The sequence below is a fragment of the Gastrolobium bilobum genome, unplaced genomic scaffold (assembly GCF_033153095.1).
Source record: "Gastrolobium bilobum isolate Gb01-03AN ecotype WA unplaced genomic scaffold, APGP_CSIRO_Gbil_v1 utg54589, whole genome shotgun sequence".
Classification (NCBI taxonomy): Eukaryota; Viridiplantae; Streptophyta; class Magnoliopsida; order Fabales; family Fabaceae; genus Gastrolobium; species Gastrolobium bilobum.
The window spans coordinates 205284-232760 of record NW_026897146.1 but is presented as its reverse complement, the minus strand read 5'-3'; the positions used below and the strand labels follow the sequence as shown (position 1 = coordinate 232760).

The 27477-nt window shown below is 37.3% G+C and overlaps 5 protein-coding genes and 1 non-coding gene across 6 annotated transcripts; 3 read left to right on the top strand and 3 right to left on the bottom strand.

Annotated features, from left to right (window-relative positions):
• Nucleotides 1-1634: 1634 nt before the first annotated feature.
• LOC133304527 (small nucleolar RNA R71) lies at nucleotides 1635-1741 on the top strand. Its single transcript, XR_009750609.1, has one exon. It is a non-coding gene; the product is annotated as a small nucleolar RNA R71 (small nucleolar RNA).
• A 2323-nt stretch (nucleotides 1742-4064) lies between these two features.
• LOC133304516 (protein trichome birefringence-like 14) lies at nucleotides 4065-5540 on the top strand. The gene is made up of 3 exons (XM_061504562.1): nucleotides 4065-4074; nucleotides 4206-4401; nucleotides 4709-5540. The coding sequence occupies exons 1-3, from the start codon at nucleotides 4065-4067 to the stop codon at nucleotides 5538-5540; spliced, it is 1038 nt and encodes a 345-aa protein (XP_061360546.1).
• Nucleotides 5541-11300: 5760 nt separating this feature from the next.
• Nucleotides 11301-12839, bottom strand: LOC133304522 (uncharacterized). The gene is made up of 2 exons (XM_061504573.1): nucleotides 12128-12839; nucleotides 11301-11792 (listed from the first exon to the last, which is right to left on the bottom strand). Exons 1-2 carry the CDS (start codon nucleotides 12808-12810, stop codon nucleotides 11705-11707), a joined length of 771 nt encoding a protein of 256 aa, XP_061360557.1. The 5' UTR covers nucleotides 12811-12839; the 3' UTR covers nucleotides 11301-11704.
• A 2487-nt stretch (nucleotides 12840-15326) lies between these two features.
• On the bottom strand, nucleotides 15327-17046 carry LOC133304521 (pentatricopeptide repeat-containing protein At2g21090-like). The gene has a single exon (XM_061504572.1). The coding sequence runs from the start codon at nucleotides 17044-17046 to the stop codon at nucleotides 15328-15330; it is 1719 nt and encodes a 572-aa protein (XP_061360556.1). The 3' UTR covers nucleotide 15327.
• A 63-nt stretch (nucleotides 17047-17109) lies between these two features.
• On the top strand, nucleotides 17110-19966 carry LOC133304524 (pentatricopeptide repeat-containing protein At2g13600). Its single transcript, XM_061504575.1, has 2 exons — nucleotides 17110-19837; nucleotides 19921-19966. The coding sequence occupies exon 1, from the start codon at nucleotides 17204-17206 to the stop codon at nucleotides 19319-19321; it is 2118 nt and encodes a 705-aa protein (XP_061360559.1). The 5' UTR covers nucleotides 17110-17203; the 3' UTR covers nucleotides 19322-19837; nucleotides 19921-19966.
• A 2005-nt stretch (nucleotides 19967-21971) lies between these two features.
• On the bottom strand, nucleotides 21972-24242 carry LOC133304523 (ABC transporter G family member 5-like). Its single transcript, XM_061504574.1, has one exon. The coding sequence runs from the start codon at nucleotides 24101-24103 to the stop codon at nucleotides 22169-22171; it is 1935 nt and encodes a 644-aa protein (XP_061360558.1). The 5' UTR covers nucleotides 24104-24242; the 3' UTR covers nucleotides 21972-22168.
• Nucleotides 24243-27477: the final 3235 nt, after the last annotated feature.

Below are 27477 nucleotides of genomic sequence, written 5' to 3'. Positions count from 1 at the left end.
CCACCTCTTCAAACACTTCAAGTTTGAAACAATCACTATGATCAGAGGGATTCTTCATAGCATCGAAAACATTGATAATGATTTTCTCATCATTCATCCTCAACTCGAGCTTTCCTTGTTCTACATCAATCATAGCTCGAGTTGTGGCCAGGAACGGTCTACCCAACAGAAGGGGCATTTCACTCTCTTCCTCCATGTCTAACACGATGAAATCAGCAGGGAAGATGAACTTGTCAACTTTAACAAGAACATCTTCTATGATTCCATTAGGTCTCCTCAAAGAACGGTCAGCGAGCTGTAGAGAGACCATGGTTGGCTTCAACTCAGTAATTCCCAATGACTTGCATATTGATAACAGCATCAAGTTGATGCTTGCTCCGAGATCACATAGTGCCCGGCCAACATTAGTGTTGCCTACCGCAATTGGGATGTTGAAACTCCCAAGATCTTGAAGCTTTGGTGGGAACTTTTTTTGTACGATGGCACTGCACTCTTCAGTAAGTGCTACTGTCTCACAATCCTGCAACTTATGCTTTCTTGACAAAAAATCTTTCATAAATTTAGCATAGTTAGGCATATTAGCAAGAGCTTCAGCAAATGGAATATTAATATGCAATTTTTTAAACATATCTAAAAACCTGGCATACTGTTGCTTCTGTGCTTGTTTCTTGAGCTTCACAGGATAAGGAGGTTTCTCAAAACGAGAAAAATCCATCGGTTGCTTTGGAGCTTCAACAGCTTTCTCCTTTGCTTTTTCTTTGTCTTGCCTTGCAGGTTCTTCTTTTTCACTGGCAGGTTCTTCTTCTTCTTTCTCATGCTGAACCAATTTTGGCTTGTCTTGAGGAGTGATCACAATCCCACTCTTGGTTATAATGGACTTGCAGTCTGCCTTTGGATTCACAATTGTATCTCCTGGGAACTGTCCTTGAGCTCTTTCAGCCAACTGCCTAGACAACTGGCCTATTTGACTCTCCAAGTTTCGGATGGAAGCAACCTGGTTCTTGTGGTAGGCTCTTGTCTCAATTATGTGATCATTAGTGGTCTTGGCCAATTGTATCATCGCTTTCTCCAATTCGGATGACTCTTTTTGTGGCATAGGAGGAGGTTGCAGATAGTTGTTGGATTTATAATCCAAGTCGCTCCCTTGATTCCTCCTTTCAAAGTTGTTCCCTTGGCCTCCATTCTGATTTCTCTGGTAACTTTGGGTATCCTGTGGTGGCCTTGGATCATACCACACTCCATTGACTTGGAATGGTTCAGCTCCATTGAATGTAGGGCACTTATTAGTCTCATGTGGCTCTTTGCAGTACTCACAGTTGAATACATTAACTTTAGATGAGATCTGCATTCTATCTAGCTTGGCGTTCAGACTGGCTAGCTGTTGTGAGATCATCTTTTGCTCAGCTAGTGATGCATCATTGTTTCCCAGTTGTAGAATTCCCCTCTTGGGTTGAGTGGGCTGAACTGGATGAACTTATGTCGAAGCATTATCGTTCTGTGCCATGTAATCAATCAGTTCCAGGGTCTCAGCTGTTGTCTTCTTACCGATGGTTCCACCGGCTGCTCCATTGACAACCATCCTGGTTTCTGGTGTCATCCCATTATAGAAGACTCTGACTTTCTTCTCATATGGGAAGTCATATTGAGGGCATTTTCTGATCAACTCCTGGAATCTCATCCAGGCTGCACAGAGCGTCTCTCCCGGCTGCTGAATGAAGTTGGTGATCTCGTTCACCAACTTGTTGTACTTTTCCCGCGAAAAATGCTCAGCAAAGAATTTAGCTGCTAGATCGTCCCATGTTCGGATACTGTTAGGGGCTTGTCGGTCTAGCCATCTGAGGGATTTTTCGGTCAAAGCAAAGGGAAACAGCCTGAGTCTAATGGCATCGTCAGACACTCTATGATGCTTGGTAGTGTCACAGATTCTCAGAAATTTGTCCATGAAGTCGTGAAGATCTTCGTAATCCTCTCCTCTGAAAGGGTTCTTCTCCACCAGGTTAATCAGAGACGGGTTGATGTCAAAATTGTTGGCCTCTATCTCTGGCCGGACAACACTGGAGTTCGGCCTTGTGAACATAGGAGCCAGAATTGACTCCATCAACTCCGCTGGAGGTGGTGGAGGAGGCGGAGGCTGATTATTAGCTACCATCACTAATTCTTTGTGCGGCTTTGAACCTGAAGATTCTTCTTGCTTTCTTTGCTTGGCTTGCTTCCGATTTTTCTTTGCAGTTTTCTCGATTTCTGGATCAAACTGTAAGGAATCTCGATGAACTTTACCTCACATAAACTGTAGCAAAAAGATTTGTAACAAAATCCAATAAAGAAATTCAAAAGTTAAAAATAAATTAGGCGTAGTCAATCCCCGGCAACGGCGCCAAAAATTTGTTGCGTAAAATCGACAATTGCACCGATCGTACCAAGTAAGAAAAGTGAGTAAGAATATCGTCCCACGAGGATTGATGCACCAGATTTAATTTTAACAATTCCTTTCTTATTGGATTTAACAAAAAGAGGTTTTTGAAGTAATTGTGTTGTGACAATTGTGAACTATTTAATATTTCGTGAACAATTCAAAAAGAAGTTTGAGAACTTAAAGTAAAAGATTGAGAGTTTGAGAAAAATATAAAGAAAAACTATTGCAGTAAAGGACTCCAACACCTTTCCGATCCCCACCTTGTAATCTTGATTAATATTTATATTTAATTACCCAATTGATCAAACAATTCACCATCTATAGTTAATTAGTTAAGCCCTAATCCCTTAGTGATCTTAACCTTATTAACCCTATTAGAATCCTAATCCCTTAGAAATCCCTTTTCAAGTTAATCTTTAAGCCCAATGAATTTTCCACATTTGCAGTTCATATAGCCTATCCCTAGTGCATACATGAACAGTTATATTACCCTTTGTCAGGAATTAGAATCCCAATATTCCTATTGAAAACCCTAACCCTCGCAATCCTAATAGAGTCGCGAATTCTAAAAGAATTATGGATGAAGAACAGAGTAAAATAAATTCAATTGAATAATTAACCATAAACTTAGCCAAAATACAAGGGGTTCACATCAAGGGTTGTGACCCTTACCACAATATAAAAAGACTAGCCAGACATATTCATGTCTGACAAAAACAAATATTCAAAAGAATCCATAAAACTAAAAATAACCGGAAAGAATGGAAGAAGAAATCTTGATTCTTTAGGCACCGAAAGCTCGCTCCGATTCCTGTTGCTCGCAATTTCTCCCGTGCAAAAGTGTGTTTTTCTCTTGAGGTCTGAGTTTCTATTTATAGAGTCTTTGACCTGGTGGAGAATCTTGATCTAATCTTTTCCGCATCTCAATGTAATCTTGTCTCTGATTTAAAAAAGGATTTAATGCTGATTGTCCGCACCTCCCACGCCACTAGCGTGGTTACCACGCTGTGAGCGTGAGAGTTTTTCTTTATAATCCTGGAGCACCACGCAACTAGCGTGGTTTCCACGCTGCAAGCGTGGGCTTTTTGAGGGTCTGGCGCTACTCGCGTGGTTCCCACGCCAGTAGCGTGGTAGCTTCTGCCTGAATTTGATCTCTGGCGCTACTAGCGTGAGTCCCACGCTAGTAGCGTGGATGCCTCTGTGTGAAAGAGCTCCCTTCACGCTGTGAGCGTCATACCCACGCTATGAGCGTGGGCCTTCAGGTTAGCTTTTTCCTTTTTAGCTCCAGTTTGTCTGTTTTTCCTACAAAATCAACATAAAATCAATATGCAATCTCTGATTAAGATTTTGACAGATCAACAGTGATTATTGTCCTTTTTGCTTAAGATTTAATCAACATCCTTTCTCTTTTTGGCTTAGATTTCTTTATATGCTGAATGCATATCACTCCCCAATACCGTTCTCAGCAGCATCTTCGTAAATAGCCACCATGAATTTAGCCCAGCCTATTTTTTGGCAACATGATAGCTTAGTTGTTGAAGTCCTCTTTAAAATCGTTAACTTTGAGATACAATTTTATTTATTTTGTAGAAGTTTTTTGATAAATTAAAAGAAAAACAGAAACCCTTTATAGTAACCGGTTCATTAATACATGGATAGCTGCCAGAAGGCTTCAAACTAACGCACCCAAAAATTTGCAAAATATTCTGCAGAGTATACGTTCCCTTTTTTTCCAGTTTGTGTATGATTAAGCCTTGCAGAGTTGGTATTTGATAAGATTTCTCTTTTGCAGTCTGTAATTATGCCAAGGGTAGATGGGTTGCAGACACAAGGAGACCACTGTATTCTGGGTTTGGCTGTAAACAATGGTTATCCCCAATGTGGTCATGCAGGCTTACACAGAGACCAAATTTCTTGTTTGAAGGATACCGCTGGCAGCCAGAAAATTATGATGTGCCAGAGTTTGACCCATCTGCGTTCTTGAGAAAGTAGGTATAATCTTTTCTTTTTCTTTGATCAAATTGTTAATATATATATTTTAACATTATCATCTAGTTGCTATGTTTATTCAGTGTACATGACTTGCTCAGTTATCTACTTCCCAGTTAACATGAATAGCATCCCATGTATTATTTTGACAACTAGACCCTGAATTTTTCCATCCATGCCTTTTTTTTTTGTTAAAACAAAGTTCTTAATTTCCTTGTCTTTCTCTTTTGGTTAAAAAATAGAATTCGGTGAACATCTGTTTATAGTAATTTTGTCATAGTTTTTAATGTTCATATTGGAATATAGGATGCAGAACAAAACAATTGCATTCATAGGAGATTCATTGGGCCGGCAACAATTTCAATCTCTGATGTGTATGGTCACTGGTGGAGATGAGAGCCCTGAGGTTGAAAATGTTGGATGGGAATATGGTCTTGTAAAAGCACGTGGAGCTATTCGTCCTGATGGCTGGGCTTACACATTTCCAAAGACTAATACCACCATCTTATATTATTGGTCAGCTAGTTTATGTGATCTTGAGCCTCTTAACATCACAGACCCACTTACCAACATTGCCATGCATTTAGATCGCCCCTCTGCATTCCTAAGAAGGTTCCTCTATAAGTTTGATGTTTTGGTTCTTAATACAGGACACCACTGGAACCAGGGTAAGCTTAATGCAAACCGTTGGGTAATGCATGTTGATGGAAAGCCAAGTAAAGATAAACAGTTTAGAGAAGTTGTAGATGCCAAGAACTTTACTGTATACAATGTAGTTAGATGGCTTGATTCACAACTTGTTTCACATCCTAGACTCAAAGTTTTCTTTAGGACTTTATCGCCTAGGCATTTTGCCAATGGGGATTGGAACAGTGGTGGCAGCTGTGATAACACTGTCCCATTAAGGGGTGGAAGTGAGGTTGTGCAAGAAGGATCTTCTAGTGATCCAATTGTTGAGGGTGCACTGAATGGTACAAAGATTAAGATGCTGGATATAACTGCTATATCACAGTTGAGGGATGAGGCTCACATGTCTCGCTATACTAGTAGTGGAATTTCTAATTCTAGTGACTGTTTGCATTGGTGCCTACCTGGAATCCCAGATACCTGGAATGAACTACTTGTTGCTCAGATATAGGCTGTGTCTTAGTTTATTAGGCACTTCTTCCTCTTATTCCTCTCTTAACCCATCAAGAGGAAAAACAAAAGATGAAGAAGATGCTTAGACTCAGGCTGACACATGTAAAATGTTTAGGGATTGGAATATGCTTATTCAATTTGGTTTTGAAAGGCCAATTTGAAGGGATTTTGTATTTATAACCATGTATTATAAATGTTGTTAATAAGAAAAAGAGGAAATTCATGCGCATACACTCTTGTCAAGAATTCTTTCAAATAATTGGTTAATGAGTCATTATTTAGAGGAATTCAATCAAAACATGACTTGCCACATAAAATTTGAATCTCTACAGTGATATTATAACATTTATGGGATTAATAACAATTATGTTATAGGAATAAGATTCCTATCATGCAAGACTATCGACAAAATAAAATTTGTCTCTTTTAATTTTAATTTTTTTTATTTTACTTGTCGTTTTCTGTTGTAGGAAAAAAAATATTTTGCTGCAACAGGACCAAACAAAGCCTAACATTTATTATGGTAAATTTTTTCTATAACATTAATTTAGATTCTTAAGTGTGTGTATTCTACATGACAATTAACTAATGTGTTACGGTACAATAAATATGTATGTGTTGTCTCTTGACGTACTTATACATTACAACTGGCAACCATCGTTGTGAGGATAGAGATATATAATTGATTCATATAGAACTTAAAAAATATAGATTACCTATTGATATAGTTCAATTTACAATACATAATAAGTGAGAAGAGAATTTAGGTTTGATTTTCATATAGAACTTGGGAAGGTGCAAAAAACTTTAACTGTTATTAAATCTCAACTTATGAGGTGCAAATAACTTTAATTGGTATTAAGTCCCCACTTATAATTAATTTTATAACCGCTCAAAGAGTGAAGTTTGAGAAAAGAGTTGGTTTACCAAAAAAATAAATATATATTAAAATTATGAAAAAATGGAATAATTAATTTTGAAATAAATATATTTAAAATTTTTAATAAAAATTATGGATAACAGGCGTTATTGTTTAAGTTGATTTAAATCTTTTTCAATATACTGTTCTCTAATTAACATATTGTTGTAAATAGTAATTATGTAGTCATTTATTAGTAATTATGTAGTCATTTATTTGTATTTATTTAGTCCGTTACTTGTATATTGGGCCAAGCCCATTAGGTCAAAATTAGGTCAAGAAGTCTCTATAAATAGAGACCCCTATGTACTGATTCAAATAAAAATCAATAATATTTCATAACACTTTTTCAAGTTGGTATCAGAGCTCTCGATCCTGAGGGCTCTGCTTCCGCGCCTATTGTCTTTTTTTTTACAAAACCCTAATTTCTTTGCCTCTTCCCTCCATCAGCCGCCACCGGAAAAAATTTTCTGGGGACCTTTTCGACCAAGGGGACCACTGTTGACCTTCTTTTTTTTTCGTTCTATCATTCTACGCAACGTTCCTCTGCCACAAACGACCCAAACACCTCCGACCGCCTTCAACCAGTTCTGTCTTCACCGTTTAGAAGCCTTTCCGGTGACTTTTCAACCGCAACCACCCACAGACAGGTGCGCGCTCACCGGACGACCACACCGGAAAAATTTCAGCCGGAGAAGCCTTGCCACGCGCTCTCACGCGCCGCCTCTTTGTCCGCGAGTGAAGCCCACGCGCAGCTGCTTTCTCCGGCGCGTGGAGGCGCGTCCGGCGGTGTTTTTGGACCGGACCACCACCATTCTTCTCGTCTCCTTGTTCTCTTTCTGGATCTGTGTTGTTTTCTCAGATCGGACATCGTTTGGTATTTTTTTCCGAATTTTTTGGCTTCTTAGAGCCTTTTTCTTTGACTGTTTTTTGTGCAGTATGACCTCTTCTCAAAGGAGTTCCTTTACAAAGTTTTATGATGGTGCATCTTCTAAACCTAAGAGAGATGATCGATGGTGTTCTTATTGTAAAAGAACAGGTCATATCAAGGATTTATGATTTCGCCTCCATGGAAAGCAAGCTGTCTTAGAAAAGATGGCAAGGATGCGTGGTCAAGCGCATTTTACTTCCTTTGGAATAACTCCTGCACCTAATGAGACCCAACCTGCATTTCGTCTAGATGAGTTAGAACGGCTCCGAACCATCCTTGATTATCTGAGTAAGCCATCTGATACTAGTGCTTTGGCTTTGACTGGTATGAGCCCCAAAACTCATTCTTTCCTTTCTTCATGTAATAATTTTAAACATTCCTGGGTTGTTGATTCTGGTGCTACTGATCATATGGCTTGTTGTGCTGACTCCTTTGCTTCTTATCATCCTACCATTGGAACTCATACTATAGCCATAGCTGATGGCTCACATACATCAGTTACGGGTTCTGGTGACATAAACTTACAGCAGTCCTTACATCTTAAAGATGCTCTTCACTTCCTAAACTCTCCACGAATCTTCTTTCTATTCATAAAATTACAAAAGATCTAAATTGTACTGTAACCTTCTTCCCTACCCATTGTGTTTTTCAGGATCTCGCCACGGGGAAGACGATTGGTAGTGCTAAAGAGCAAGGTGGGCTGTACTATCTGGTGTCACAATCTCCCGCAAATAAAGTAACAGATCACATCTTGATGTCTCATGGTCAATCAACTGCTGATTCTTTGATTTGGCTTCATCATAAGCGCTTGGGACATCCTCCATTTGGTTTACTCAAGTCTTTATTTCCGTCATTGTTTTTATCTAAGCTTGTTGAGTCTTTTCATTGTGATATTTGTGAGTTTGCTAAGCATCATCGTGTGTCTTTTCCTTCTAGTAGTACTAAGAGTGTTGAACCTTTTGATCTTATTCATTCTGATGTTTGGGGTCCTTCTAAAGTCCCTCATGCTTATGGAAATAGATGGTTTGTTTCTTTTATTGATGATTGCACTCGTGTAACTTGGGTTTACTTAATGCATGAAAAGTCTGAGGTACCACATCTGTTCTTTCAATTTTATAAAATGGTTGAGACCCAATTTGGTAGAAAAATCAAGAGATTAAGAACAGATAATGGTACTGAATATGTTAATCACAGTTTTTCCCAATTTATACGAAATCAAGGTATGATTCATGAACTTACTTGTGTAGACACCCCTCAACAAAATGGGGTTGCTGAAAGAAAAAATCGTCACCTTCTTGAAGATGCTCGTGCCTTACTGTTTCAAACACATGTACCCAAATGCTATTGGGGAGATGCCATTCTTACTGCAGCGTTCTTGATCAACCGTCTACCCACTCGGGTTCTCGATCATGTAAGTCCTATTCACTCCATGACTTATTTTTTTCCTTCTGTTCCAACTTTGCAAAGTCTTCCTCCTCGAGTGTTTGGGTGTGTTGTCTTTGTTCATATTCATAAACAGCATCGCAGTAAGTTGGATCCTAGGGCTCTTAAATGTGTCTTCCTTGGATATGCTCCTGTAAGAAGGGCTACAAGTGTTATCACCCTGGTAGTCAGAAATTTTTTGTTTCTATGGATGTTACATTTCAGGAATCTGAGTCCTTTTTCCAAGGTCCTCATCTTCAGGGGGAGAATAATTCACTAGAAGACTCATCACCTTCCTTCTTTGAATTTGAATCTTCAGTGTCTACTCCTTCACCTGAGTCAGTGTCTCTTCCTCTTGTTCCTGTTCCCAATGTGTCTATGTCTGATCCTCCTGTGATTGATCCTCCTATGACTGATACACAGCCCACATTGCCTCAGCAGCAACCTCAATCGTCTGAACCACTGGTAAGTCCTGAATCTCATATTTCTGATCATGATACTTCTGATGACTTACCCATTACTACTGATTCTGATGATTTACCCATTGCTCTTAGAAAAGGAAAAAGATCATGTCCCAAGAAATCTTGTTCCTCTTGTACTCAATACCTTATCTCCCATTTTGTTTCCTCTGCTAATCTGTCTGTGCAGCACAAAAGCTTTGTTTCAGCACTAGACTATATTGCAATCCCAAAATCAGTACATGAAGCCTTGAAAGATGGGAATTGGGCTCAAGCCATGCAAGAGGAGATGAATGCATTGGAGAAAAATAAAACATGGGAGGTTATTGATAGACCTACTGGAAAGAAAGCAGTAGGGTGCAGATGGGTTTATGCCCTAAAATATAATTTTGATGGAACTCTTGAGAGATACAAAGCTCGATTAGTTGCCAAAGGTTACTCTCAAACCTATGGCATTGATTATGAAGAAACATTTGCTCCAGTTGCAAAGATGAATACAGTGAGAGTTTTGTTATCCCTTGCTGCCCATTACAATCGGGATATAAACCAATTTGATGTGAAGAATGCTTTCCTCAATGGTGAGTTAGAAGAAGTCTACATGGAAATTTCGCCTGGTTTTGATTCTGTGAAGGGAGAAAATAAAGTTTGTAAATTAAAAAAAGCCTTGTATGGATTGAAGCAGTCACCTCGTGCCTGGTTTGGAAAGTTTACTAAGGTTATGATGACCTTAGGATATAAACAAAGTCAAGGAGATCACACTCTTTTTTTCAAGCACTCCTAAAATGGGAAGCTTACTGTGCTCCTTGTATATGTTGATGATATTATTATCACATGTGATGATTTTGTGGAGAGACAGATTCTGCAAACACGGCTTGCCTCTGAGTTTGAAGTCAAAGACCTTGGGAAACTGAGATATTTCCTAGGGATAGAAGTAGCTCATTCGAGCAAAGGAATCTTTATCAGCCAGAGGAAATATGTTCTTGATCTTCTCAAAGAAGCAGGAAAGCTCGGGTGTAAACCCTCTAATACTCCTATTGAGCAGAATCACAAGATGTGCTATGAAGAGGAGAGTCCTCCAGTTGATAAAGGACAATATCAACGGCTAGTTGGGAAATTGATATATTTGGCCCATACTAGACCAGACTTAGCTTATGCTGTTAGTGTTGTCAGTCAGTTTATGCACGATCCAAAGGAGAAACATATGCAGGCAGTAGAGAGAATTCTTCAGTATCTGAAAGGTACTCCTGGTAAAGGGTTGTTATTCCGACGTGATAGCAATCTATCTTTAGAAGTCTACACAGATGCTGATTATGCTGGATCCGTGATTGACCGTCGTTCTACCACTGGTTATTGCATGTTTCTTTGTGGTAACTTGGTGACATGGAGAAGTAAGAAACAAGATGTGGTCGCCAGATCAAGTGCAGAAGCTGAATTTCGAGCTATGGCTCAAGGCATTTGTGAGTTACTGTGGCTGAAAATTGTACTTGATGATCTAAAATAAAATGTGAGGGACCTATGAAGCTGCTATGTGATAATAAGTCCGCTATTTGTATAGCTCATAATCCAGTTCAACATGATCGGATTAAACATATTGAGGTCGACCGCCATTTCATCAAAGAGAAACTTGATAGCGGGTTGATTACCACTCCATACATTCCCACTGGGCGTCAATTAGCTGATCTATTGACAAAGGGGCTTCCTTCAGATAGATTTCAAGAACTTGCTAGCAAGCTGAGAATGATAAATATCTATTCCTCAGCTTGAGGGGGAGTGTTGTAAATAGTAATTATGTAGTCATTTATTAGTAATTATGTAGTCATTTATTTGTATTTATTTAGTCCGTTACTTGTATATTGGGCCAAGCCCATTATGTCAAAATTAGGTCAAGAAGTCTATATAAATAGAGACCCCTATGTACAGATTCAAATAAAAATCAATAATATTTCATAACCCTTTTTCAAGTCATATTAAAGTAGAATACTTGCAAAGTTGATTTAAATTTAATTTTTTTAAAAGAAAATCCACATATACAATGCATTATCTAAAGAAACATTTCATTTGAATCAAGATTAGGTAAATGTCCTAATCTGTATGCTTCCTTGACTCATTCTAACGAGGTTATGGTTTTTTAACTAACAAATATTTAGCTGATACAGTGAAAGAAGCATATAGGTTCTTGTGGCTTAAACTACACGCCATGGACAGTGCCCCAACATCTTTCCCATAACATGATAAGATAAATTATTTTATTCAAACATGCAAATGAATGCCATAACAACTATCCAAACCAATAGGAATTCAAGAATAACTTGTAGTGTCTGCCTCTGCAATTCTTCAAGCCTTGAATCCTCTATTTCGCATTTTCTGCTGTTGTGAATTCCTATGGCACCCAACGCTTCCAAAGGAACAAAAGTAACCATATTTAAAGTAATTCATCCTCCCAATTTCTTTGTTTTGCTTTTAATATGATGAAAAAATGGCCAGCAACCATGTGAGATTGAGAAGCTGCGATCAACATACCTAGTAACAAAATGCAAAAAAATATAAAATATCTGTTAATAGATGATATTTACTACTGCAAATTTGTTCCATTTAGACTGCGTTGATTTCTACTTTATTTTATGGCTTTCTCATAAGCCGTTAAGGTTTGAAAGGTGAATAATGCATCACGCTGGTATCTGTGGTCACGAAGCCTCTAAAACTATATAAAAAATCAATTCAACTCAAAAGTTTAATTCATTGTGATGGCCTTTTTAGTAGTTTTTATATTCCTCTGACAACATTTTCATTGGTCATTGAACTACAACATCATCATCATCTAATATAGATTTTTCTGAGGAAAATTCCTTATCTACCTGCTTTTGTCACAGCCATCTTCAGCATCGCCTTTGTTGTTTCCTGCTAGGAAGAATCTTTTAATTCTCCATTCTTTACCTTCTCGTTTTACGGGTTCTTGCAATGATTGTCTTGGAGAAACCTTGGAGCCATTCTGCACTCTACCCTTCTTCATCCAATCAAGAGAAGTTGGAAAGAACATCTTCAGGAAGAAGGTTTCACTATCCATGCTTTCAACCCGCAATATCTTACCAGGTCTATCTTTGTTTTTCTTCTTCTTGTTTAGCGTCTTGGGTTGAGATTTATTGCTACTACTACTTAGCATGAGTTTATTGTTGATCGAAGTTTCATTTTGATCTGGTTCTGGTTGCTGCACTTGTTTCTCATCCACCACCATGTCTTGGAAAGAGAGTTCGTAGCTAGACTCAGGCATGTCTTGCATCATCTCCATAAGCTCCTTCCTTCCTTCTGCAATAGCTTTGCTCCGTGAAGGGTCTGAAACTCTTGAACAATGATGCTCAAATTTAAGATTTTTTCTTATGTATGTTTCTCCAAACTCTGCTTGGCTGTTGAGCCTTGCTTCATTGTTTCCAAGTTGATCACAATCATTTTCAGAGGTTAAGGTATTTGATGAACCCCAGAAAGTGAATTCCCTGTCTCCTTCACTCTCGTGATGAGTATGTGCTTGGAAGGTTGAGCTCATGGTTTGAGAGATGAGTGAAAAGAGAAAGGTGATCGTGGTTTTGAGTAGGAGAGAACGGGAAGGAAGGTTTACATTATCATATGAAAATCAAGTCAATGTCTTTTTCTTGATGGAATTTGTGAGTCACAAGTCGTTGCCGTCTTGGATGGGAGTAAAAGTAAATGGTCAGAATACTCATTTTCCACATCCATCTCCTTCAAATAGTCTTTTGAGAAAAACTAGGGTGCTTATTTTTCACGTTATTATTAGGTCCATGTTCTAGTCTTCTTTTATTTAAACGATTTCTCCATGAATTAATTTATTAAATCAGTTGAGCCGGATATAAGAGTGTAAATGGGCTCAAATTTTGCCTTAAATAAGTCATATATAAAATATTTTAAATTTCATCTGTTAACTTAGAGTAGGCTAAATTATATGTCTCGAGTGGTCTTTATTTTAAAAATAAAATATTTGGTTCAGGCTTGTTTAAGCCTATTAAGCATTTAAGAATTTAAAAAATAATTAAAATAATATTATTTTAGAGGTAGAATCTTTTGACATCGGTGTCAAATTTAAAATTTGACACCTCATCTGAGAGCCGTTAGATCAAAAAAGATCAATGGCTCTGATTTGTAAGCATGCGACACCATTGATTTTTTTTTATATAACGGCTCTCAGATGAGGTGTCAATTTTCAAATTTGACACCGGTGTCAAAGGATCCTACCTCATTATTTTATTATTCAAAATTATTTAAACAATAATTTTATTTAAAATAAATAATACGATATAGGCTAGCCCATAAGTTTATTGGTTGAGTCTTGTAAAAAAGCATATGATTTGCTTTCTAAATAAGTTTTTTAAAAAACTTGACCTCATTTTATTTTACTAGATATAATAAGTTAAATCTGATTTTATATAAGCCGGACCATAAGCCCATGATCAGTCGTTTGATCTAGGGGTGTTCATCAACCGATCCAAACCGATTCAAACCGCGGTGACCGAACCGAAAAACCGATAACCGAATAAACCAATAACCGAAAAACCGAAAACCGATTAAAAACCGCAAATTTTAATTGGATTGGATCGGTTTTTGGATGGGTTGATGAAAACCGATCCAATCCAAACCGATCCAATATATTAATTTTCCTCTACCTACTTGGGTATTTCTGTAATCATAGTCTAAAAATTTCTAAACTCAAGACTCATTAACCCATAAACTAAACCTAAGAAAAAATCTAGTTATATCTCCTCAACAAAATTTTATCTTTGTAGAGCTTCATATCTCATTGCCAAAATTAAAAAAATTATATTATAGTTTACTAATGCTTTTGTATTTCAAATTTTTTTTTTACAAAGCCAATATATACAAAAGATGTTATTTACACAATAATCATGAAATAAATTTTAGGATTTTTCAAAAAACCGAAAACCGATCCAATCCAAACCGAAAAAAATTGGATTGGATCGGATTTGAAAAAAAATCAAAACCGAATGGATGATTATATGATCAAACCGAAAGGATTGGATCGGATAATTTTTGCTTCCAAAACCGATCCAATCCAGACCGCGAATACCCCTAGTTTGATCCATTTACACCCCTACAATTTACTAAAATTTTTAACATAGTTGGTACCGAAAACTCAAACTCGAGACACTAATTAAGCTTAAACAACCTATGTCTCCACGTGTTTCGTGGTTTGTTCTGGTCTTTTGTTCTGAACATTTTCAGCATTAATCTCTGCGTGTATGTCTCTACATGTTAGAGATCGTAGTGGTATAGGTTAGCACCAGAGATTTCGCGCGGAAAACCGGGATGTTGGTAATTTAAGAACAGTTCCTCACAAAATATTTATAAACATTTATCTAGTAAGCCTTCAATTATAATTGTAGCTGATGCCTGAACTGGCTTTGAGTGGGAACAAATTTAGTAACATCAAAGCTTACATTAGGGTGACTCAGGCTTCTAGAATCACGTTCTTACAGGAAGTTTCTAAGAAAATCAGTTATTCTTTTATCAAAGACTAAAAACGATGGGGACAACCTTGACTATGAGTTTCAAAGTATTGTGGTCCCCATTGACCATAAGCTTGTTATCAAATTGAAGAACCTTCACACCGTGGTTAGTTTAAACTTAAAATTAAAAGGTCTACTCTGTTGTGTCCAAGAGTCAACTAAGGACCGAAAACCTGGATAATTTTATTTTGATGACACAATTCTATACAATAGCCGGCGATTGATCATGAGGGCCTACTAAGTAGGGGGATAAAATTGACATGAAACAAATAATTCATTAAGCTTCTGGTAGGTTTGAGGGTTTAAGATAACATAAACTACTGATTCATATGGATTGAATGCTTGCAGTGATCATTCATAATTCTGATGTATGCAAATTAATGGCCAAAGTTGATCAAATGATTTCATATTTATATCCCTCGGATGAAATTTAAACACAATTGAAAAGGAGATGCTAGTTAATGCCAATGTGACATGTTACATTCTGACTGAGACTTCTGATCTATGTAGCTGTGAAGGCTGACCTAACCACCATCCTCATCAGGAAGATCAATATGATATATAGCATCCTTCAGATGATCAACTAGTTTACTATTTACTTCATGTATCTCTCCAATCTGTGGATGGAGCTTGTCTTTGGCTACAAACTCATGTCTTGCATTCCTTAACTCAATCCAACTACAAGCTGGTTCTTTCTTCAAACCTCTCTCCTTCATAACTGTTCTAATTCTATTGGCATCAACCCATTTGCCAGATGCAGCATAAATGTTCGATAGCATAACATATCTAGCCGTATTTTCTGGTTCTAACTCGAACAAAGCTTCTGCAGCCCTGCTAGCAAGGTCCGAGTTCCCGTGAACTCGACAAGCACCCAAGACAGCACCCCACATAGCAATGTGATTCCTAATTCCATTAGGCACTTTCTCAATTAAAACCATGGCTTCCTTGAGTCTGTTTTTCCTCCCAAGCAAATCAACTAATAAAGCATAATGATCAGGTTTAGGCTTGAGTCCATATTGCCTTTCCATCAATTCCAGCAATTCTAACCCTTCATTATCTAAACCTGCATGGCTACAAGCAGATAGCATCCCAAGAAATGTCACATGATTAGGCTCTACATTGGCTTCTATCATCCTTCTAAAGACTGCTAGTGAATCCTTCCCATGACCATTTTGTGCAAACCCAGTTATTAATGTATTCCAAGTTACTACATCCCTCATAGTTGTCATCTCAAACAAATTTTCAGCTGATTTCATATCTCCACACTTTCCATACATGTCAATTAAAGCATTACATATGTACACATTAAACAAGTTGTCACTATTGCTACCTCTGATAATATGACCGTGCACCTGTTTACCTCTTCCTATAAGAGCCTCATCTGCACAAGCATCTAGAACAATGACAAAAGTTGGAGCACTAGGCCTTACCCCCTCTTCCAGCATTTGCCTAAAAAGATCCAAAGCTTCATTACATTGCCCATTTCTTGCAAAACCCGTGATCAAAGCAGTCCAAGAAACTGTGTTCTTAACTGGCATATCGTTAAATATCCTGCAAGCCTCATCCAATCTTGATGCCTTAGTCCAAGCCACAACCATTGATGTCCAAGACACAACATTTCTCTCTGGCATCCAACAAAACACTGAACACGACAAATTTGGTTCCCCACATTTTCCATAAGCATCAATTAAAGCGTTGTTAAGAATCACATTCCACTCCATGCCAACTATAAAAGCCACCCCATGAACCTGACGCAACCATTTAACGTTACCCAAACAAGCACAGCTTCCAACTACGCTAACAAGCGTGAACTCGTCTAACATCAAGCGATCAGAACTTTTTTGCATTACCCGAAACAGCTTAACCGATTCTTTGTGAAACCCGTGGCGCGTGGAACCGGAGATGAGCGAGTTATAGCTGACGAGGTTCCGTTGAGGCATTTTATCGAACAGGTTATAAGCCTTATCGAAAAGACCTAATTTCGAGTAAAACGAGAGCAGCGTGTTCCACGAACGCGTGGTCTTGTTGGGAAAATCACCAAATGCCTTGTCGGTACTTTCTACGCAGCCGCACTTGGAATACGCGTCTATGAGACCATTGGCAATGAAAGGGTCGAAGAAAAGCGCGGTTTTGATTAGGTGAGAGTGCACGGCATTGCCAAGCTTCAGGCTTTTCGCAGTGATACACTTGGAAATCAGGGATGAGCAATTTTCAATGGACGAACCAATAACACTGGGAAGCATGGCCACCTGGCTTTCTCTGAGTTAAATCGTTAATCAACAAGGACAACACGAGTTTGAGGTTCAGTTAACGGGACCCACCCTTCGAAATTAAGGATCTTTCGCTTCAGGTAATGGGACCCACCCTTAGAAATTAAGGATCTTTCTCGAAGGTTATGGAATGGGTAGACATGGGTTTGTCCAAAAGGTGGTCGGTGACCTTTCTTTCCTCGACTCGTCACCCTTCGCGAAGCTATTGGACTCTTGCGTTCGATACAAGTCTGGACTTGACGCACGTCGCATTCACGCTCGAATCATTAAGACGCAGTTTTCCTCTGAAATCTTTATTCAGAACAGGCTCGTTGATGTTTATGCGAAATGCGGTTGTTTGGAGGACGCACGCAAGGTGTTTGATCATATGCCCCAGAGGAACACTTTCAGTTATAACGCAATATTAAGCGCGTTGACAAAGTCAGGGGGTCTTGATGAGGCTTTGAACTTCTTTAAGTGGATGCCGGAGCCTGATCAATGCTCGTGGAATGCCATGGTCTCAGGTTTTGCCCAACATGATCGCTTTGAGGAAGCTTTGAAATTCTTTGTTGATATGCACCATGAGAATTTTATGCTAAATGAGTATTCGTTTGGGAGTGCTCTTAGTGCTTGTGCAGGGTTGACAGACTTGAATATGGGCGTTCAAATCCATGCTTTGATATCAAAGTCTCATTACTCATCAGATGTTTACATGGGTTCTGCTCTTGTTGATATGTACTCTAAGTGTGGGGTTGTGGACTGTGCTCAAAGGGCTTTTGATTGCATGGTTGTGAGAAATATAGTTTCTTGGAACAGTTTGATTACATGCTATGAGCAAAATGGTCCAGCGGGAAAAGCTCTAGAGGTTTTTGTAAGGATGATGAATAGTGGGATTGAACCTGATGAGATTACTCTAGCCAGTGTGGTTAGTGCTTGTGCAAGCTTGTCAGCAATTAGGGAAGGTTTGCAAATTCATGCTCGTGTTGTGAAATGGGACAAATTCCGGAAAGACCTTGTGTTAGGCAATGCTTTGGTTGATATGTACGCAAAATGCAGCAGAGTTAATGAAGCTAGACTGGTTTTTGATAGGATGCCACTTAGGGATGTGGTGTCTGAAACCTCCATGGTTAGTGGCTACGCAAAGGCAGCAAGTGTGAAAGCCGCGAGATTGATGTTTTCAAACATGATGGAGAGGAATGTGGTGTCTTGGAATGCCCTTATTGCAGGTTATACACAAAATGGAGAGAATGAAGAAGCAGTAAGACTTTTCCTCCTCCTAAAGAGGGAATCCGTCTGGCCAACCCATTACACCTTTGGGAATCTACTTAATGCATGTGCAAATCTGGCTGATCTGAAGCTTGGTAGACAGGCTCATACTCACATTTTGAAGCATGGGTTTTGGTTCCAGTCTGGAGAAGAATCTGATATTTTTGTGGGGAATTCTCTCATTGACATGTACATGAAATGTGGATTGGTTGAAGATGGATGCCTGGTTTTTGACCACATGGTAGAAAGGGATAATGTCTCATGGAATGCCATGATAGTGGGATATGCACAAAATGGTTATGGTACAGAGGCCCTTGAAACATTCAGGAAAATGCTGGATTCTAAAGAAAAACCAGATCATGTTACTATGATAGGAGTTCTAACTGGATGTAGCCATGCAGGACTTGTTGAAGAAGGACGTCATTACTTCAAGTCAATGAGGACTGAGCATGGTTTATCACCAGTGAAGGACCATTATACATGCATGGTTGATTTACTCGGTCGGGCTGGTTGCCTTGATGAAGCAAACAATTTGATACAGGAAATGCCAATGCAGCCTGATGCTGTTGTCTGGGGATCTTTACTTGCTGCTTGTAAGGTTCATGGGAACATTAAATTAGGGAAGTATGTGGCAGAAAAGCTCTTAGAAATTGATCCCTTGAACTCTGGACCTTATGTTCTTCTTTCAAATATGTATGCTGAGCTTGGTAGATGGAAAGATGTGGTAAGAGTCCGGAAACAGATGAGGCAACGAGGAGTAATTAAGCAACCTGGTTGCAGTTGGATTGAAATTCAGAGTCGTGTGCATGTTTTCATGGTGAAAGATAAAAGGCACCCTTTTAAGAAGGACATCTATTTAGTTTTGAAAATTCTCACAGATCAGATGAAGCGAGCTGGCTATGTGCCAGAAGTTGATGATGATGAGTTTTGTGAGGAGGAAAGTGACTCTGAACTTATCTTACATTGTGAAATGGAAATGGCAGCAGATTCTGTAGTTGGATAAAAAAAAGGATAAATCCCAGGCACAAGGCTCCCTCACTTGCAAAGGGTAGAGGTGAAGATCAATTATAGCAATCTTACCCTTATAATTTTTCAAATACATATAGCTTTGGGCATCCTTAACTAGGAAGTAGGGAGATTTGATATTAAACGTTCTTTTCTTAGAATTTGAGCCTTGGCACAACGGTTATTATTGTTTTCACGTGGAGGTCATAGGTTGTTAGAGACATATAAAACTATTAGTGTAGCTTCACACATTAGCTTAAGCTTCTGGGTTGAATCGATTCTTTACATAGGTTCTATTCATATGTATTCAACCTTTTGCAAATGCAGGGTAAGAATTCAACTACAGAGCAGGTTGCCCCCCTTCTTAGGAATTTGATCGAAGACTATAAATTTGAAACGAAGTTTCCTCCAAAATTTCTAGGGGGTTTAAGTTAAATGTATAAGCTAATACACAGCTATATAGCCTTGAATGCACACCTCAGTTTTTGGTACGACTTGCTTCAATGCAACTAAGGTAGATACTTTCAATCTGTTAACTTTGTTGCAGTTAAACTCATTATTCATTGATTTTGATAATATGCAAAGTTTGATTGCCAGAAAGATGAGCTCGAAAAGGTTAAGCACCACTTTTACAGAATACCGCATCCTGTATATGACATGGGCATTTGGCCATTACCATTCAGGGATTTCAAAACTACAATAAAAAGGAATAGCAGGTATATGTGAGTAGAGACTATTCTCAAAAGGTTTCTCTATTTTTTCATTCTGATGTTAATATTTAAGGGATAGGATATTGTTACTACCAAATAATGTTACTACCATATCTTAACTGTTGATTTCTGTCAATCAATGATTATCATTTATTACGAATTAATAATTAATTAATGAGTTTAATTTGTGAAAATAATAATCGTTGATTGGCGGAAATCAACGGTTAAGATATAGTAGTAATATTGGTAGTAACATTATTCGGTAGTAACAATATCATATCCCTATTATAGGAATAAGATATTGTTACTACCAAATAATGTTACTATCATATCTTAACTGTTGATTTTCGTCAATCAACGATTATCATTTATTGCGAATTAATAATTAATTAATGAGTTTAATTTGTGAAAATAATAATCGTTGATTGGGGAAAATCAACGGTTAAGATATAGTAGTAACATTATTTGGTAGTAACAATATCCAATCCCTTTATTATATATATTTTAAGGTTTGTAAGTTTGGTATTCACGAAAGCTTGAGGGTGTGTTTGGTAGAAGGTATCTCAAAACTTTGCTAGGCATCTAAAGGTGGATAAATTGGTTCTCCACGTTTGGGACAAGGTTTCCCAAAATTTCCCTACCTAACTGATTTGCCTAGCATTTAAGTTTTCTGTGCAAAATTGGACCAAAACTAAGGCAATGAAATCCTATTTCTACGGTGGTATTCCATGGATACCCAGCTAAGCAAAAACTATGAAAATGGATGGTGCCAAAACTACCCTTGTGCTTACTGCTTCCCACATACTTGTCACAACTGCTTTCCTCTTTATATTGCAGAGCCCTCTGATCAAGTTGCACATGCTTCAGTAAGGCTTCCCTCAAAGAAGTCTTGACCCCAGTAAATGGCAATATCGTTCGCTTCAGAGTGCTCAAGTTGGAGTAGGAGAATTCTGGGCATCTTGCTCAGTTTCTGTTATGACCCCAACATCACCTGCTACCCATTTGTTGTCCTTATGGTTGCAAATCCATTCACGTCTCTGCTTCCTTTCGTCTTTTTTTCCACGCTCTCTCACCAACTCCTAATTTCCTTTCCACCTTGATACAGTGATCACTGATCACTGACCAATGGGCGTTGGGGTGAGATATGGTACAACACTCACTTGTATACGGTGGTTATTTTAATTTTTTTTACAACAGGGTCATTTTGGTCAATTCAATCAATTTTTCCATCACTATTTTATCTTTAACCAAACATAGATTTTGCAAATTTACATAAATTTTCCCGGTAATATTTCGGTGAACCAAACAACTTTTTTTACATTTTCCTACCAAACTCACATTCCGACCATTTCCCTATCAATTACATTTTCCCAATATTCAAAAAGTTTCTCCTCAACCAAACCCCTGAGTGTTTGATAACATCTCTCCCAGAGTGAAAATAGGGTTATACAGTAACTAAAGTAAGAGCCTTTCCCCAGGCTTGTACAGTAAGCCTAATTTCAAGTACAACCATACCTTCCGGGTATGAAATACACAGCTAGCGAGAGATAGCACATATCTAATTAAATATTGGGATAGGATATTGTTACTACCAAATAATGTTACTACCACCAGTATTACTACTATATCTTAATTGTTGATTTCCACTAATCAACTATTATTATTTTCATTTTAAATGATATGACTTTGTATCATTTACGATCCTTAAATTCTTTTTCCATAATAAAAAGATTTTGCTGATCCTAAAAAAAAAAAAAAAAAATCATCACACGGTTGAAACAATCGAACGTTGAAAAGCTCAAGTGTGTTATAGCATCTCCCTTCCACTACTTTTGGGAACAAAACTAGTGAATTCGGGTATTGGGCAGCAAGCTTGTATTGAAAAAGAAAATTACGAGGGAAGAGGAATCTTGATGATGAAGAGAGAGATAATGGTGTCAATTAAGTAATCATAGAAAACACAAACCAACATAATATCATTTTAGTACAATTTGTTGGCACAGACAAAAAATTTATATATATATTTTTTTGTTGATATGATTATATATCTTCTTTTATGCTATCTGCAGAAAAATCCAAGACATGTGAATCCCCTTGAGAGAGAGAGAGAGAGAGAGAGAGAGTAACCATAGTTTTCAGAGGATGACATTTTTCGAGCATCTGTACCTAAGAATTACATAAGAAATGAACCTGTAAACGAAGATGAAGCATACCATCACCCCAACATTCTTCCATCTGCTACTCTCCCCTCCATACCCTTGTTGTTTAAGCACATCCTCTCCCCTCATCACACATGCCCCAAACATGTACTCCAAGCACTTCTTTGAGTTGGAGAACTCATTTATCATGAACCCTTCAAAGGGATACTTAAATATAGATATATAATGCATGAAAATCCAGTAATTCGGAATTTCATGATTTGATATGAAGTAGCCAGAGAACAAGAAAGATGAACCGATGACACCAGCTATCACTGAATTCCCAACAATGAAATTAGGCACCAGAGCACTGAAACATACCACAACCGAATTTGCTGTATAAAGAATTAACCAAATTAGCAACAAGAAGTGCAAAAATGCCGTGAGATTCCTGTTGAGACCAATAAGCCAGTATAAAGGCATTGTGAATAAAATGGCTAGTATGAGTAGAAATGGCAAGTAAACTAGGCCATTGGCAATAGCATAGGATGAAACTCTGTAGCTTCCACTAGAGGTCTCCTTCATTAGAATCTCTCTCTCTTGCAGAAAAATTGGTAGAGCTTCAACGGTGCTTGATATCAAAAACGTTAATATAAAAGCAAATAGACCCACCCTTTCTTCTGCTCCCTCTAGACCATCCTTGAGATTACAAAAGACTGAGCCTAAAACCAGCCCAGAAATCAGCATCTGAATTGTCCTACATGCAAAGAGCTCCTTTGTACGAAGGATGTTTTTGGAGAACCTATGAGTGAGAATCATAGTTTCTCTTAATCTAGAATTAGCAAAATCACAAGTGAAATCCATTCCCGCATTGATGATTTCTATGTCAATTACCTTGGATTGTTGAAAAAGCTGTTGCAGAGTAAACTTACCACTTCTACTCTCACCTTGATGACCATCACCTTTCTTTTGTTGCATTGGCCATGGTAATTGTCGTGGCACTTCTATATGCACTTGCTGACATTTCGGTTGTTGCTGAATGGTCTCAATGGATTCAATGGCAAACTCAACTACATTAACATGAAGAGGAAGTTCTAAACCCATTAACCTTAGATTCACACCCAGCAAATCCACAGTGCCATGGTGTAACCCATAGCCATTGGCTAACAACAGTATTGAGTTGAACAACTTCACTATTCTGAACCCGGGTTGATGTACACTTAGGATTATAGTTCTTCCTCTAGATTCAGCCATGACTTTAAGCATATCAATTATTTGAAGAGCTGAGGTACTGTCAAGTCCTGAAGTTGGTTCATCCAGAATCAGCACATTTGGATCATGTATGACTTCAACACCAATGGAAACTCTGCGCCTTTCGCCACCAGATATTCCTCGTACCCTTTCATCTCCAACTCGAGACCTAGCAACATGGCTAAGGCCAAGCTCCTGAATCAGTGACTTAACCTTGGAGCATAGTTGTTCTTGAGGAAGATTTAACCTTAGCTTTGCACTAAACATCATGGTTTCTTCAACTGTAAGTAAGGGAAAAAGGGTATCCTTTTGTGTAACATACCCTGAAACCTTCCTGAACTGAGCTTTATCTACAGGATTCTGGTTCACCAAGATGGACCCACTTTGTGGATTAACTTTACCAGCAAGAATCTCAAGCAGGGATGATTTTCCAGCTCCACTTGGCCCAACAATTGCCAGAATTTCCCATGGCTTGGCTAAGCAGTTCACATCCTTGAGGACATGCCTAACTCCATTGCATGGTCTTTGTTTAGCTTTTGCTTCATCTGCTGGTTCCTGAAGACCATCTAGGCTATTCAGTTGTGGAGATTTGCTGAAGATTTTAAAAGGTTGCTTTGTTGTCTGTGTGTGGATCTTGTAGTTGATGCCTATTGCCTCAATCTCACACCCTTGTTTCTTCATTGAAAAGGTTCTTTCCCTTTTTTTTTCTGTTTTTTTTTTTGCTATTTGTTTCAATCTGTCTCTATGTTTTCTTTCTTCTACTCGCTTATTATTTCCAAACCCATTTGGTTCCCTTGCTTTCTATTCCCATATTAATTTTTTAATCCTCGGTTTTGGCCTCAGCTACTGCCTATGAAACAGTGAGTACCACCAAGGGATTTCACTACAAAGACATTGAGGTCCTCGAACTTGTCGTCTATACATAATTCACGTGCACTTGTTCTTGCTATTTCTCTACCAAACTGACATAACATATAATACTTTAAGTTGATATTGTTATCAAATGATGGTAGCTCAATTGACATATCAGAGCTGAGTAGGTGTTGGGTAAGAGTATGTATTCGATCCTCCCCAATAACATTTTTGAAAGGGGTTAAAGTCTTAATCCTGAACCGTCTCAAATAGAATTACCTTCCGTGGAAGATACTTGTGGTATTTCCAAAAATAAAATAAAATTGATATTGTTGGTTTCTCATTGTTTAGATGCACGGCCAAACATTATAGACATGTTCAATGCAGACTCTGCATGATTGGATTAGTTACTTAACATTGCAAAACTAGAAATTAGAGAATGCTATGTATTGCAAATAGGAAATGTATATGCCAAGTTGCTTTGTACTAGTACGGAATATTCAATTTGTGTATTTTATGAACATTAACTACGGATTCTTTTACTTTTTATTAAGCCTAGAGGGTAATGATGTAATTGTAAGTACACACCCGTAGGGTTTTGTAGTTACATAAAAGGACACAAGGGATTGGGAATTAACAAAGTAATGGTCCCTTTGGGTCCTCAAATTTGTGGCTGAAATTTCATGATGCTCAACCAACCAAATCATTCGAAACTGTAATCTGAAAAGGGCATCAATTTTATTCTGTATCTTTAAATCCAAGGATTAGTTGAATACAATTATACCCTTACTAAAAATTCTCATATGTTATGATTACCTTATCCCTCTTATCAACAAATCTAGAAAAATCATTTCCAACTCAAAATGCTTCATAACCAACGAAACCTTCCATCTCTTTGCAATTTGACCAAGTCATTAATCTTAGGAGACGTTTGGTACAAGGATTTTAGCCAGATTTTCGGGGAACTGAATTTTTCTAAATTTTAAATTTTCAAATATTATTGTAAACTGAATATAAAAATTATATTTTTAAAAATTGAGATTCTCAGACAAAAAAAAAAAAGTCTCCTCTACCAAACGTTCTTAAGCTCTTGAAAACTGTAAGAGTTGCTTAAATGTAATGAAATCTTCTTTGTAAGATAAATAATCATTGTGATTTCACCTAGGAATTGAGGGAAAGTCTTTCTCAGGAAAATATCATTATCAGTTAAGATTTTTGGAGCAACATCATCGGCTGGTATTGACTGAAAAAGGACTTAACTAGAAAATGATGACTATTAAAATAGAAATCCATAGAAGGTTAAACGAAATGTGACGATATGTGATTCAGTGTCATAGAGGAAAACCCGTGAACTTCTCGACTAACCCCACCACCTTATAAACAACTCATTATCATATATAGTATCATACTATTATGAGTATGAGATAGAATATTGTCATTATCGATTAGTGTTATTATTAATATCGCTATTAATTTATTTCATTATTAGATTGATTATGTTGATTCAATGATTATATTTATTTTCATCTTTATATAATTATTATTCTCTATATTTAATATGAAAGCATTAATATGAAAAATCATAATTGTGAAAATAATATAAAATATTAAATTTAGGAAGAAGAAAGAATATTTTTAGAAAGTTAAATCAAAATTATTGGATCAACTTAATTCATCTAACAGGTGAAATATAATGATAATGACATTGATAATAATAATATCCTATCTCTATTAATATATAGACTTAGTACTAGGCAGATTAAGAAGAAAGAAATTATTATCCAGAAAATAATTAAAAATAATTCACTTAGCCTTGCCCGTGAACCCCTCTCTCTTTCACCTTTCAATTATTCAACATTCCGCCCCTCAGCCCTCGCCACTAAAAAAGTTCATCACCATAAAAGTCCAAAGTGGCAAAGTGCATTAATCCTTTCCCAACACTTTAAAATATTATAATTAAACGAGACTTTTCTTTGATTAGACAAGAAAGTTTGTTTAGTAACAAATTGATGGTCCAAACCACTCCTTTAAATTTGTGGCTCTGCTTTCATTTCCTTCAAAAAGGCTGAGTTTGGGTAATACTTTACCTAAAAATGGCTTAAAAATATTTACTAAAAAAAAAAAGGCTTAAGGTAGTGTTTGGTTCGGGAGAAAAAAAAATTTATTAGGGAAATGTAATTGATAGGAAAATGGTTGGAAAGTGAGTTTGATAGGAAAATGTAAAAAAGTTGTTTGGTTGACCCAAATATTACCAGGGAAATTTATTTAAATATGCAAAATCTATGTTCGGGAGAAACCTTGCACCTGTTTTTTCACTTCCCCAGTCATCTCACAATACCACATCTCAAGTGGTATTCTGTAACAGTGAATTTCATCCAAAAATCAACACAAAAGTCATTTTCCCATCTATCCTATTTGTCTGGTATTTCTTGAAAAAACCTGAACCAAACGTGATATTTTTCAATATCCACCTACACTTTCCCATCAATCCTAAAATAAACCTTCAACCAAACACTACCTAAACATATTCTTGGATGAGAAGGCGCTACATATGGCCCGTTCTTTTTGTCTTTTCGATGAAACAGTTATTGATTCTACCAATGTACGATGTGACATTGCATATACAACCTTTTATTTGCCTAGGCGCAGGACCCTACTTACTGAGAACGAACATACATTCATATGTGCTATTTGCCGTAGCTTTTAGGAACATATACGAAAAACTATAGGCGCTTCATTTAGGAATATTATTTTTTACACATAACATGTTCCCTCGAGTCTATTAAGGGATAAAAAATAAAATAGGACTGTATAAATGTAAAGTGATATACATACCTAAAAGGGATATGATATTATTACTATTAAATAATATTATTATTAATGGCACTATTATATTTTAATCGTTGATTTTTTTCAATCAACGGTTATCATTTATTGCGAATTAATAATTAATTAATGAGTTTGATTTGTGAAAATAATAATTATTGATTGACGAAAATCAACGATTAAGATATGATAGTGATATAGGTGGTAACATTATTTAGTAGTAACAATATCTATCCCATGAAAAAAAAAATATTTTAAGAGTATACAAAAATTAGAAGAAAGAAACTTTTTCATAGTTTATATTGATAAATCAAATTCTCGTGGAAGAAACATGTGGTTTATAAAAAAAAATCCTGACAAATCAAATATAAGAGAAT